Genomic DNA, 15,188 nt, shown 5'->3' on the forward strand with positions numbered 1-15,188 from the left:
GGCAGCAAAGAACTGGAAACCCATCAGTTGTCCATTAATAATGGAGTGGCTAAATAAATCCTGCAAAGTGAATACAATGGAATATGACTGTTGTGAGAAGTGATGAATATGATTGAAACAGAGAAACACATAAAACTTAAATGAACTTGTACACAGTGAAATAAACAGAAGATGATATATATGACTACTACAGTGTAAATGGAAGAAAAAATCTACAAAATAATTGAAATGAAATGTTGCTAGATTTTCAAGGCTGTGCTTGAACCCAAAGAAGAGATGAGAATATATCTCCTCCCTGCTTTTCCTTGATTATTGATAATATTACTTTTAACTTCTGATCTTTTTCAGTGTGTTGATTGATTTTGCTGATTGATTTCTTTTACTCTTTTTCATAAAATCTTTTTTTTTTTGTATGAGAGGAATTTCTCTGAAAGACAAGGGGAAAGCATACAGGGAGAGAAATAGCTCATGTGGAAAGTAAAGATAACAAAAATTCATTTTTTAAAAGAAATTATGTGTAAGAGTAGTGTGAAAAATTATCCTAAAGAATAATGTTTTACATTTCAAAAGTCTATATTTTGAGGATGAAAGTATAAAGTTATAAACTTGAGTAAACAGAACTATGCTGTTCTCCACAAAAATAGAGTAAAGGAAAGATGGGCTTTGGTGCATGTTAATGAGTTGTTTTCATGTGTTGGATATTAAGATTTTTATTGCAGATTTTTTAACTTATCTCATCTCCTTTTCTAGATTTAAGCCACCCCCCATCTGTATCTCAGTGATGTTAAAGTTTATTACCACCATTTTCCCATTCTTCTATAGGGATGGAAGCCCCATTGTGCCATGCTGATCTTTGCTGATGTCGATTTCTTCACTCGGCATCTGGCCCCCTTCAGGGATTCTCTGAAGTTGACATTTGCCATCTCTATCTATGTTTACATCTCACTGGATAGGAATGGCCACACTGCACTGCTCTGCTGGCTTTCCAAGTGGAACGACTGGCAATATTTCTTCTCTGATTGTGCTCTTCTCTTTGACCCAAGTTGCCTGGAGCAAGGGGAGGGTTAGGACTCTGCAGGGGTAAAAATACTTGTGGTCAGAGATTGTAGTCATTTTCATTCCAGGCCTCAGTTTAGCCCATGCAGTTCTTTGTGTATTCAATGGAACATTTATATTCTGGCCACTTCTTATTTCCTCCAGATGGATCAAGAAGACAAACGAGCTCTCCTCAAATATTGCCACACTTCTCATTCTCAGAGTTGGATTCATATAAACCGACATCTGCTGAGAGCTTTCCAGAGGCTCACAAGATGATTTAAGACGTTACAGAATCGCTGAAATGCAGAGTCAGAAGGGGTTCAGGGGCCAGCGATTAATCACTCAAAACAAGCATAAGGTCTGAAGCTGAGTCTTCATTAGTTTAAGAACTCCTAAGTAATATCTAATATGAACACACAGAAAAACATTCAGAATAAAAGGAAGAGAGTGAAGGTAGATGTCACAGCTAGCTAGAGGTTAACAGGAAATCCCCCTGTACAATTGGACACTTTCCACCAAGGATTCCAGGAAAGTAGATAGTGAGGGAGAACATTCTAGGCATGGAGGGAGATATGGGAGATGGAACTTCCTGTGTGAAGAATGAATAGTTGACCAACATGGATAGATAGTAGCGTGCCATCTCCTACAATCTATATCTGAACTGGAATCTCTTCTAAAGCATTCTCAGATAAGTCATTGTCCATTTTCTGATTGAAAACCTTCCAAATGGACACAGTGCCTGACAAATAGTAAGTGATTAATGAATGCTTCTTAATTTGACATCTCTGGAAACAGACTTTCCATAGTGGGATAGGACAGAAAGGGAATTTTACTGATAAGAAGTCTAAATCTGCCTTTATGAAATTTGGCTACCCATTATTCTTAATTGTGGCTTTTGAAAATAAGCAGAATAAAGTGATCTCTTTTCCACAGGACGTATTTTTACATCCTTAAAGATGGTAGTCATTATCTCCTCCTTTGCTTCTCCAACATAAATCCCTATAACCGTCAACTATTCTCTTGCAGCCTCAGCTCTAAGTTCTTGGTCATCATGTTTGCCCTCCTCTGGCTTCTCCCCACACCTTTCCTAAAATATATTATGATACTTCACATACATTTTATGTTTTTTTTTAATGAAATGTTTTCCTTCCATTGGCCACTTCTACCCTATATTCTACAATCGAAAGGCACTAGCCCTCTTGTCATCCTTCACACATTCCTCTAGTTCATTGCTTTTGTCCCAGCTGGCCCTGGAGCCTAGAATTCTTTTCCTCCTCCTTCCTGCTTATCAGGCTTTCTTCAGGATTCAGCTCAAATCCTACCTTCTACAAGAGCCTCTTCCAATCCCAACCTCTCCCAGTGCTTCTTTCTAAGAAGCACTTCAATTTATACTGTGTATATGTGAACATGCTTGTCTTATGGGTCTCCTCCATTAGACTATGAACTCACTAAAGGTAGGGACCATTTATCCTATATTTGTATCCCCAACTCCCTAGCATAATATCTGGAACAGAATAAATACTTAGAAAGTGCCTGTTAGCTGTTGATGGTCAAACTGTTCTATATTTATCTTGGCCTCTACAATCTATCTCCCATATTTGTTCTCATGTCAGTTGAGTAAAACTAAATATTAGAAAGTGATTTCCTACAAGGCTGAGGAAATAAGAAAGGGGGAAAATAGGCCTTTTTGTCAAGGAGTTAAAAATAGTATTAAAACAAATGATAGAAATACTCTATGCGGGGGAGGGGGGCAGCTGGGTAGCTCAGTGGATTGCAAGTCAGGCCTAGAGATGGGAGGTCCTAGGTTCAAATCTGGCCTCAGACACTTCCCAGCTGTGTGACCCTGGGCAAGTCACTTGACCCCCATTGCCTAGCCCTTACCACTCTTCTGCCTTGGAGCCAATACACAGTATTGATTCCAAGATGGAAGGTAAGGGTTTAAAAAAAAAAGAAATACTCGATGCCCATTTATCAATCTATTTACTTGCTCTTATTGTACTGTAAACTTCTTATGAACAGATTTTTTTCTTTTTTCTCTCTCCTTCCATCTGTTCCTTCATTCTTTTCTTCATTCCTTCCTTCCCTCCTTCTTTCCTTCCTTCCTTCCCTCCCTCCCAGTGGCTTACATAGTAAAAGCTCAATACATTTTTGCTGAGTTAGATTGAATTTACTTGGCCAAAGTACAAAGATTGTTTCCATTTTGTTTTTATGTTTGTTTTGTTTTTACATGCTCAGAACCTAACACATGCTTAACCCACAGGAGAAGCTACTTGAACCACTTAATTGATCACAGAAAAAATAATTTGAGAGAATGGGGTCATAGATATTTGATTTTCAGTAAGATGAGGAGGACACTGCAGAGGAGAGGCAAACTTCTCTGGAACACTAGCAGGACCGATGAGGAGAACAAGGTCCCTTCATCACCCACATAATGCCTCAGCATGGGAGTCCCAGGTAGCTGGGAACTATCAGAATGAGTCTGACTTTTCTAGGCTCAATCCTTTCACTTCTTTCCCTCTGACCTCAGTTTCCTTGTCTGTAGAAAAGAATGACATTGACTAAGAGCTTTTCCTGGCCCTCTCTATCTCTGCGGTCTTGTTACTGAAGCTGCTCTGGTGTGTTGGGAAGTTACTCAAAGTGATAACGAACTGTTTACAGGCAGCTGAAGGGCTCCATTACGAAACCCTGAAGGACTTAACAGAGGAGACCTTGATTTAACCTTTTGGTTTAGGAGAAGCTCAGAAGATATAAAGCAGGAGTACTCTCAAGGCAGCAACATTTGTGAGAGTAGGATCCATTTATCACACTCTGCCACCATGTCTCTTGGCCTTCTGCTTTTTGTACTGGGGCTCATGGTTCAGACTCAAGGTAAGAACCCTCACTTGTTGGCTAACCCATTTAGTGGAAATGTCCTGGATTGGAAATAAAATGAACTTTAATTAAGAAAAATATAAGCTTTTCCATATGGCTGCAAAGAATCAACTTCTCAAGTACAATTGGGGGAAGCAGAGTAAGATAGATTTTTAATCTTTTTTGAAAAAGATAAGAGTTTTAGGGGACTGAGATGAGATGGTAGTGTGATGGAGAAGTTAAAACAACAACAATTAGTGGAACTTGGGAGGTATTAAAGGAGGCAGAAAAGGGAGGCATCTGTCCAGCTGTCCTCTCTCCTGATCAGACCATATCTTATGGGATATTATATACAGTTCTTGGTGCAAAAATTTAGAGGGAAGTAAAGAATTGATGTGCTATGGGAAAGAGAGAGGAAGGCAACCAGGACCTCAAAGGTCCTTGAATCCCTTCTATATGAAGATTGCTTGAGACAGTTAAAGATGGTTATCCTGGTGAAGAGATTTGGAGGTTCTGTGTGGTAGTGGACAGAGATACTTAGGTTATGCTATGTCATTTTATGTTATATACTTTATTTTGTGATATTTTGATATTATATGATTGTATGATATGGTATGATGTGAGATATAATATTATGCTGTATTCTATTCTATTATTTTATATTATATAATAACATTATGACATACTTAACAAAAACATCACTGATGGGATATAGGAAGTATTTTGTCCACTCTCTCTGACAAAAGGTCTCCTCTACTCTAGGCTGAGGCTTATGGTCCAGAGCAGGCTTATTTCTATGGGAGCCTGGTCTTTGATGGGAGAAGGGGCTGGACCTGGCTCCCTTTTCTCACACCTTGGTTCATAAAACTACACCAGGAACACAGTATTTCAAGTTTAGGATTTTTTTCTTGTTTGTTTATTTTTATTGTTCTTGCTTTAAGTTCATTCCTCTATCTTCCCCAAAGATGAGAGTAGAAAGGCATTCAATAGCCAAATAATATATGGGACAGCTATTTCAGACCACACACACACTAAAAGATAGTAAACATAAAGGATTCCCAAAGTGTATTAAAAAGAATGATATAAAAAGAATTAGTAACAAGATCCAATACAAAGGGCAGCTGAGATTTTATCTTCCTAAGACATAAAGCATTTTACAGGACTGATGATTAGACATTATTTACATTTTCTTTTCATTTCTACTAAATAATAATAATTAGAGACAAATAAAAACATTATTATTCATATAATATCCATAAATGACATTAAATTGCTGGTACCCATCTAGTAGCAAGACCTGAATAAATCTGCCAGTAAAACACTAAATAGCTTTATCAGCTTGTAGAATCTTTCTTCAATTACATCAAAGTGCCATTTGGATGGGATAAAAATAGTGTTCTTTATATTAGTCAAGGTAAGATAGAGAATGGAGTCTTTGCATCTGAATTAGGAGGTCACATGAAACCAATGGATGGTGGTGACACTTATGAACAGGTAAGGTTATCTCAGAAGGGAAGACTTTGGCAACTGGGTGGAGGGATAGTTCTCTCTTAGAAGATGGATTTTGACTTGTCTTGAAGAAATCTCAGTAAAACAAGAGATGGGGTGTGAGGATACAAAACCTGCCAGCCATGGAGGACCGCCAATTCAGACATGGTGCCTAGAGATGGAGAGTCAAGTCTAAGGAATTGAAAGTAGGTCATGCAGCCATATCATTGAGTACATGGAGGGAAGTATACTATAAGAAGACTAAGGGAGTCACAAAGGGCCAGGTTATGAAGAACTTAAGTGTTAAATAAGGGACTTAGTTATATCTATGATCTTGTATGCATTAGGAAGCTGATGGAGTTCATCAATCTGATGAGACTGGGTAAAGTTAATATTGAGTTGGGATGTTTTTATCAAATAAGTTGAAAAGGGAGTTGGGTGCTCACTTTTGTTGAGATCATTGAGAATAACAGGATTTGGGGCAGGGACAAGCAGCCACTTGACCAAATTGAAAGATTAAATTAAGTCAGCAAGTTCTAGCTACAAGGCACTAGGCAGCCATGTTGATTTAGCCATGTGGTGGAGAGGAAGGGGCTTCTTGGCATACTCAAGATCTGCCTCTTACTGTGATGAAATAATGAGCAAGGAGCTGGGGTCTCTAGGTCCACCTTCTCAGTGGTGAATTTCCAATCAGATATGTCTTGGGAAAGGCTTAAGTAGTGACATCACATGGGGTATATATTGCACCACAGTAATGTTCTCTTTTGCCCTGCTTGAGCTCATTGAAATCCATTCAGATTATGGAGGGAATCTCCTAACTAGTTTAATTTTCATGAGTGCCAATTAATTAAATAACAAAAATTAAGAAATACTGCCTCTAGAGAATTCAATCAGTTATGCAAAAGAAGAAGGTAGTCAACAGGGTTAAATGCTATAGAAATATAATAAAAGATGAATATTAGTGCTACTAGAAAATATGTATACATACTGCTATAAATAGGATATAAGGAACCTTTTTTTCCTGCCCTAACCTAGCATTTATCATAATGTCTGGCACAACAGTAGCTGCTCAATAAATGCTAAGTGACTAGTTCTGATTTTGAACCTGAAACTCCTTCCAATAAATTATCTTACTGAGATAGGAAGGACCTGAGATATAATGAAAAGAGGTCCTTAATGATCAAACATGCAAGAAAGGAAAAGAGGCTACCTCTTTGCATTCCCAATCTATAAAGGTCATTGAATCTTAGAGGGTTCTTGAGCACATTCGTATGGCCAGTAGAAATTAGATTAAATTATCTTTTGACTGAAATTTTCAGATCCTGCTGGAGGACTAAATGAGAGAAGGGATCTGGAAGTGTCTAATTTTTCAAGGATTGTTCAGATCATAGAGAATCACAGAAGGACATCAATCTCCACATCTTTGATTCAATATCTCTCTTTCCTTCTAGCAATGATTATAAATGAATCACAGAAGTTCAAAGAATATGAAGTGGTTTATCCTCAAAAACTCCATATCATTCAGGAAAGAGAGATTCAAGGAAACCCAACAGAGTCTAATGGAAAGAAGGTAATCACTGAGGATTCCCCTGTGGGGTAGTTGTTTCAGCCTGGAATATAGAGCCTCTCCCAAATAAAATTTTCTTAGATGGGTAAAATCTCAGACCTGGATCCACGGATCTCATTTGTGATGCCCAAACTCGATGGAATCCACATTCACGAAGTGAGAAAGGACTATCAAATGGCAGAAAACAATGGCTAGCATTGTTGAGCATGAAAAGTTTTGCAAAGTATTTTACATTTATTTTCATTTTGTGCTCACAGAAGGCCTGTGAGGTTGGTGCTATTATTATCTCCATTTTACAGATAAGGAAAATGAAGCTAATAGATGTTAAATAATTGCCCAGGGTCATATAACTAGTAAGTGATTGAGACAGGAGGAGAACTCAGGGCTTTCTGACTTACAGGTCCAGTATTTTAATCCACTAACCCACAAAAAGGCACTGACTATTCCTTGAAGTTAACCTCCTTTGATTTACTGTGTTTTCAGTTGGGATTGCTGACTCAGTATGAATGGTAATCTCCAACTGCATGGATCAACCCATGAGGTTGTGCCCAAGTGAGATGAATGGACTGTCATGTTGGAGTAAACTTTTCCTGAGCAGCAATCATATGTCTAGAACTGCTAGTTACCATCCCCCTGCTTAGCTAGTCATTCCCTAGAAGACATATATTAGCTTGGACCTTTTACATTTGGTCCTACCAGAACTCCATAACTATATACCATTGGTTGCCCTGAATGTCATTCCCAGCTCACTTTATGGCATCAAATTTATAAGGTGAAATGAGAGCCATGGAGACAAAATAAAATGCTGAGGAGGGCAGGCAGATCTTGGCTCAAAACCCACTTCTGCCCCATATTATCCAAGGGATTCTGATCAAGTTGCTTAACCTCTGTGGGTCTCAGATAATGCCTTGGATCATGGGCTCATAACCCCTTTTACAGTTGATGAAGATGACAGGTCCCTTCTCAGAAGGTTTTTAAGGAAAAGAAAAGAAAAGAAAAGAAAAGAAAAGAAAAGAAAAGAAAAGAAAAGAAAAGAAAAGAAAAGAAAAGAAAAGAAAAGAAAAGAAAAGAAAAAGAAAAGAAAAGAAAAGAAAAGAAAAACAAAATCAATGCTATAAATATAATCAGGAATCCATTGCTAGGTACTGCTGAATCCTACTTTTCAATACATGGGGACATTTTATTAACTGGTTCATTTATGCTTAGAACACACAGTCCCATGGTATATAAAAAGCAATGAGCTATAAGTAGCGTTTTTAGAAGTCTTATATAGGACAAAACAGGATGGAAATGACTGGAATTTTTACTGAAGACAAAGATGAAGGTAAAGATTTAAACATCAAAGAACTGAAAGCAAAAGAGGAAGACCTAATCAGGTAAAATAATCAACTGATCAGCAAATACCAGGGGTGAAGCTGATATCTCAAGCTTGAATTTTGCCAATAGACAAAGCGGGATAGCACCAGGATTATAACTAATATCTCAGCTTAATTTTTCAGACTAGCTACTTGTTGTGACTGATTGTCTTAATGAAGTGGTGACAGTACTAAAAATCTCTTACCCAATAATTATATTTCAATCTAGTTTTCAGTCAGTCAACAAGTATTCATTTTTCCCATAGAAGTTCACAGAAGCCATCTGTGGATATCGGTTAGAAAACTCCTCCTCTAGGACTCATGGTCCAAGTCTTTGAGGGGTTATGATATGCTTAATGGTGGGTTCTGCACTGAGACTTTGCCAAGCTAATTAAAGCATAGTTCCTTACTGAAAATGAATTAATAATTGTAGAACTAGTTATTCTATGAGGCACCTTGCAGATTAACGGCTCTGTACACAATCTAGAAGAGATTTTTTTAAAGCTTTTAGTTTGATTAATAATAATGATTACTTTTTTTTTTTCAGGAAAAATATGAACCAGAGGTGCAATATCAAATTACAATAAATGGGGAAAATGTGGTCTTTCAACTCAATCAAAACAAGTAAGTCTGTTTGTCTAAACTGGTCCCATTAAGCTTTAAAACCCATTTTGAATTTTGGAACCTACACTTTCAAATGGAAGATGAAGAAATGAATGAAGAATTAATTGGCGAATCTGCCACTGCTTTCGTTTTTCATGCTGATCTTTTCCAAGAAGAAATAAGGACCTATAAATCCCTGGGGAACTGTTAGCCTGACAGTAGCAGAAGGAATGGGCATCCCTGATGCTAATTCTGGTATTTTACTACTGAACTTAAAGACAGGAAGATTTGGGTTCAAATCTTTTTTCTGTCTGTTACTAGATGTAGGACAATGGGGAAGTCACAACCTCTTTGACCTTCAGTTTCTTTGTCTATAAAATGGTAGTGGTGGTGGGGCCAAAAACAGTACATATTGGAAGGTTCAGGTAGGATAATATATGCATTTGAAACTTAAAAATAATATAAAAATGCCAATTTTTATTATTAAAATTATTGTGGGCATTTTACTGAATAATGGAATTAAAAGGAACTTAGGCAAAAATTACATAAATTCTGAAGAAATGGGAAGAGGAGAAGAGAAGTGGGAATAGAGTTATATGTCCACTTCAGGGAATTCGAGTAAGCTTTTATGTGATCAGCGCAAAGGAATAGTGAATAGATGTATTTGGGGTCATTCTCAGCTTCAGTTTTCACTGAGGTGTTTGGGAAAAGAAGAGTTTTAGCCTAAAGTTAAGGTGATCTCTTTAAGTATCAAATTTGTTGTTGTTGTTCATTCTTGTGATCTAGTTGTAGTTTTCTTGGCAAAGATACAGTAGAGGTTTGCCATCTTTTCCTCCAACTCATTTTATAGATGAGGAATTGAGGCAAATAAGGTTAAGACACTTATCCAAGGTCACACAGCTATTAAGTATCCGAGATTGGATTTGAACTCATAAAGATGAATCTTCTTGATTCAAAGTCCAGTGCTCTATCTACTATTCCACCAGCTGCCCTTGTCTATAAAATAATTGTCTTTAATATGAGGGAATGTAAGAAAAAAGAGATCTTTCTTCAGGGGTTGGGACATGGGTAGCAACCTAGATGATCTTCAAAGTACTCTCATAGAATATTACCCCTGAGCAATATATTGGAGTCAGTTGAACATTCCAAGAGACAAAAACTAGGAGAGTGTGCTTCCTTGGTATGGCTCACTTGTACAGCTTTTTTTTTTTAAACACTTACCTTCCCTCTTGGAATCAATACTGTGTATTGGTTCCAAGGCAGAAGAGTGGTAAGGGCTAGGCAATGGGGGTCAAGTGACTTGCCCAGGGTCACACAGCTGGGAAGTATCTGAGGGCTTGTACAGCTTTTGCAAAGTGATGGAGGGATATGGAAGTAGGCTATAGTTTATATATGGACAACAATAAGTATTTCAATTTGGTTATAATATAGAGTGCATTAGGGAAGTAATGTGAAACTAGTTTAGAAAGACCAGTTGTAGCCAGCTTGTGAAGGGCTCCTAAATGCCCAATGGAAGCATTTTAATTTTATCCTTCAAGCAATTAGGAGCAAATGATGAGCCCTGTGATTTAGTAATATCAATTTTGAAGCTCTATTTATGATGCACAGGAGAGGGCAGAGACTGGAAATAGTGAAAACCATTAGGAAGAAGCTATTATTATAGTCCAGTTGAGAAGAAATGAGTAGGTTAGTAGTTGTGGGAAGGGAGAAAAGAAGCAAGATAGAAGAGATTATGGAAAGAATATTAGCAAGACATTGTTTCTAAAGAATAGAAATTCAGAAATAGAAAAAAAAATCTAAGAGCCCAACTCCCTCATTTTATGGATGGAGGACCAAAGCCTCTAAAAGAATAAGTGATCTGTGCATGAAAGGATTGGGATTTCAAGTGGGATCCTCCAACTCAATTCTATGCTCTAAGATGTGATGTAGAGAAAATTGTTTCTCTGGATAAGAACCGGATTAGCTGAGCATTGGACTCCCTTCCAATTCTAAGATTCTTTGGAAAGTATGAGAAGCAAATCATATAACAGATATCCCCTTGCTTTGATGATAGCATAAGTAAATGCTGGCTTCTTTTCCCTAGTGACCTCACATCGAAAGGCTACACAGAAACCTATTACTCATCTGATGAAAAGAAGATCACCAGCAGTCCTCGGACCATGGTATCTATGAGGGTTTATCTGGGGAACTTCTGGGATTTATTGTTCTTTACTGGTACTCAGACATATATTGCCTACAGCTAGTTTCCTGGAATTCCTGTCTTTTGGTTTTTTCTAGAAATAATGGTCATTGAAGCTTATTGAGTGGGAGGGGAAAAAGCAAACAAACAAACAAACAAACAAAAAAACCCTGGTCAGAGCTTTGGGTTAAGAATATCAGTTTCTGGAATAGATAGTCCAAAAACAAGTTGCCTCATGAGCTGGGTTCAGGAGAACCAGGGACATGTGATGAGACAGGTGACCCATGGCATACTGTCCGTAAGCACGGGAGCTCAGATGTTGGGGGAAAGGACTGGCCTCCAGGAATATAAAGTAGAAAGTGTGTTAGCTGGATGCTTCTAAGGCAGAGAAGGCTATTTCTTCATCCTGTCTGGAAGAATGCCAAAAGACAGGCTATCTTGGAAGCATCCTTCTTTCAAACTCTGCAAAATGTTCACTACCCTGAAAATCCCTCCTTAAGAGCTTTCTGGCCAAAGAGATGTATTCACGAGGATAAGATGTCCTGTAGAAGTCATTCAACACCACGGTGCCTCTTGCAGCTCTCTTAAGATTTTGAGTTGGACAGCAGAGTGTCCCCACCAGAAGCTCCCTGCAGCTTTGAGGTCTCAGGTCTGGTAAGGTTGGTTGTGTTCTCTGGGATGTACATATCTAGGGAAATAAAATATGAAAGCAATGGAATTAGATTAATAAACCATATCAGGGACAATTATGATAATACATATTTCTTATTATATATGTTAAATGTACACACATAAACATGTTTATATATGTACATACATGTATATGTACAAGTGTATGTGAATATAACAAATCTACATAACTATATACCATGTATATACTATATGATATGCACATGTGTGTTTGGCTATATGCATTTATTGACATGATGGTAGATAGATAGATAGAGATAATGATACATAAATACATATAGTAGATAGTTGATAGATACATAGATATATGGATACATAGATACATAGATAGATATTGACAGGTAGATAATGTTGAACTTTAAAAGACACAGACCTATTAGTCAGAAAAAAAAAATTTAAATAAGGAGAGGGGTTTGGCATAATTCTTCAAGGACTTCACACAGAACCCTGAGACTCTGACCACTCTGGACACCAACCCCTGGGAATACCAACCACATGAGATTGACAGTTCCAAAGTACCCTAGAATTTGGGGGACTTATATACCATTTAGGGGATTGAGGGCAGGGGAGTATAGTTTACAATGACAACAAATACAATGAGGAGTCCTAGACAGGATTATCAGTGAGAGGCAGATGCTTTACAATGGACACAAAAGGGAAAGATCCAGCCAAAGGCTGGGCTAACTTGGTAAAGGACTTTGACAGAAAGGGACAAAAAGTGATCCAAAAGGGTTAATTAACACCTGATGGAATTTGCTAGCTAGCTCCTCTTAAACTATTTTAAGGTCTATTGTTAAACTGAAACTTGTGAAGTTGGACTTTCCCTCAGGGAGAAACTCTTATTGGTCAAACGTGAGGGCTTCACCTTCAAGCTAACTAAACAGGGGGGTTGTCAGATCCCTGGAGGCTACAAGTTTGGGGGTTTCTAGATTCCACATTGATGATAGTTAGATAGATAGACAGACAGACAGATAAATAGATATATAGGTGAATGGATAGATATAGAGATGGGGATAGATAGATAGATAGATAGATAGATAGATAGATAGATAGATAGATAGATAGATAGATGGATGGATGGACAGATGGATGGATGGACAGGAAGATAGATAGATAGATAGATAGATAGATAGATAGATAGATAGATAGATAGATGGACAGATAGATGGACAGATAGATGGACAGATGATAGATAGATAGATATATAAAGATAGATAGAGGGATGGTTGTGTAGATGGATAGATAGATAGATAGATAGATAAATAGATATATAGGTGAATGGATAGATATAGAGATGGGGATAGATAGATAGATAGATAGATAGATAGATAGATAGATAGATAGATGGATGGATGGACAGATGGATGGATGGACAGGAAGATAGATAGATAGATAGATAGATAGATAGATAGATAGATAGATAGACAGATAGATGGACAGATGATAGATAGATAGATAGATAGATAGATAGATAGATAGATAGATAAATAGATATATAGGTGAATGGATAGATATAGAGATGGGGATAGATAGATAGATAGATAGATAGATAGATAGATAGATAGATAGATAGATGGATGGACAGATGGATGGATGGACAGGAAGATAGATAGATAGATAGATAGATAGATAGATAGACAGATAGATGGACAGATGATAGATAGATAGATAGATAGATAGATAGATAGATAGATAGATGGATGGATAGATAGAAATACATACATACATACATATTGTTATTCTGGAATATCATTATGCATGAGCTTTTAAAAAAATTCAAAGCCTCTGATAAACAGTTGAGATTTTATTTGTTAAAAGCACTTAGCAAGGAGCTAAATAAAGTAGATAAATATTACTTTTCTCCCCCCCCCCCAATAAATTCTTGTTAGGACTTTTTTTTCCCTTTTTCCTTTTGTAAAATGAACTTAGCAGCTTGTCAGCCCTCTTTATCTCTTTGTGATGATTACTTGACCAAGAAGGAAGAAGGCAGAGAACCAAGAATAAACAATAGAATCAAGTTGTCCTTCTCAATGCCTTCTCCTCTGCTTAATCAAGAAACTTCAAGGACCACAATCCCTGATATTATAAGACAAAAGGAATCATTAGGTTTGCTCTCCTACTCTAATGGCCCTATCAGTCAATAAACCAACCAGCATTTGTTAAATATCTACTGTATGTCAGGCTCTCTGATTAAACAACTGGAATACAATTCTTATGTCCTATGGTCCTGGGATCCCATACAGAGAGGCAGCCCAGACTGAGTAATGAAGAGTGTAGTAACTACAGGACATGTTTATTGATTTCAAACTGCCTCATAGTTTGTTACACATGGTAAGAGAGGAAAAGAAGGAAGGAGGGAGGGACAGTAGCCCAGGATCTGGGGAGGGGTATGGGGATCTGAGGAGTGTGAGACCCAGAAGTAAACTCTATGATTATTTATAATCAGGTCCCAGAAGATCTGAGTTCAAATCATGACTTAGATATGTAAAACCTTGTGTAAGTCATTTCCATTCTTTCCACTTAATTTTTCACCTTTGTAAAATGATGGAGATTGAATCTCAAAGAAACTTACTGACACTAATACTATGATCATATTAGCTGAGTGATGTTGGATATGAATCTCCTATCTGGACCTAAGTTTCCTATTTTATAAAATGAAGATGCTAGAGTAAATGAATTTTGAGGTGTCTTCTGGCTCTAAAGTCATGATCCTATGATCTGTAAGTCCTTGGACATAAATTACTTAATCTCTTTGGGCCTCAATTACCTTGTCTGCAAAATTAAGGAGTAGAACTTGTCCTTCAGTTGTTTCAATATTGTCTGACTCTTAGTGACTCCTTGTAGATTTTCTAGACAAAGATACTGGAGTAATTTTCATTTCTTTCCCCAGCTCATTTTTACAGATTAGAAAACTGAGGCTAAAAAGTGACTTGCTCAAGATAACGTAGCTAAATGAGTGTCTGAGGTCAGATTTGAACACAGGAAAGTATCTTCCTGACTCCAGTTTTGAATTTCATTGGTATAGATGAAGAAACTGCTTCTACCCATAAAGCCTGGCACCTTCTCTGCAGCTGATGGTTATAAAGAATTGCCCAGATCAGTGTGCAGGACTCACTTAGGATCATACTTTCAATTTGTGCCAGAAGCAGGCCTTAAACTCTTTCTGATTTTGACTACTCTCTATCCACTCCACTATACAATTCCTTAGGTCTGGCTTTTAAAGGTCCAGCTCTAAAATCTCATATCGAGTTTTATTTGAGGATTTATCATTTTATTTGTAAAATGTTTTTACATGTTGACACATGTTCTTTCCCTTCCTATCTGCCCCCTTCCCTGAAATGGCAGACAATCTGATCTAGATTATATATGTGCTATCATGCAATATATATTTCCATATTCTTCATGTTGTAAAAGAAGA

At 37.3% G+C, this 15,188-nt stretch overlaps 1 protein-coding gene across 1 annotated transcript in view; it reads left to right on the forward strand.

Moving 5' to 3' along the window:
* The first annotated feature begins 843 nt into the window (after positions 1 to 843).
* ADAMDEC1 (ADAM like decysin 1) overlaps positions 844 to 15,188 on the forward strand; it is a 29,313-nt gene continuing 14,968 nt past the window's right edge. Inside the window, exons 1-5 of the mRNA XM_056819001.1 lie at positions 844 to 1,001; positions 3,770 to 3,906; positions 6,828 to 6,946; positions 8,846 to 8,922; positions 10,985 to 11,063. Of these exons, the coding sequence (XP_056674979.1) occupies positions 844 to 1,001; positions 3,770 to 3,906; positions 6,828 to 6,946; positions 8,846 to 8,922; positions 10,985 to 11,063 (570 nt within the window). The remainder of the gene's footprint in view (positions 1,002 to 3,769; positions 3,907 to 6,827; positions 6,947 to 8,845; positions 8,923 to 10,984; positions 11,064 to 15,188) is intronic.

Source organism: Monodelphis domestica, chromosome 1 (assembly GCF_027887165.1).
Source record: "Monodelphis domestica isolate mMonDom1 chromosome 1, mMonDom1.pri, whole genome shotgun sequence".
Classification (NCBI taxonomy): Eukaryota; Metazoa; Chordata; class Mammalia; order Didelphimorphia; family Didelphidae; genus Monodelphis; species Monodelphis domestica.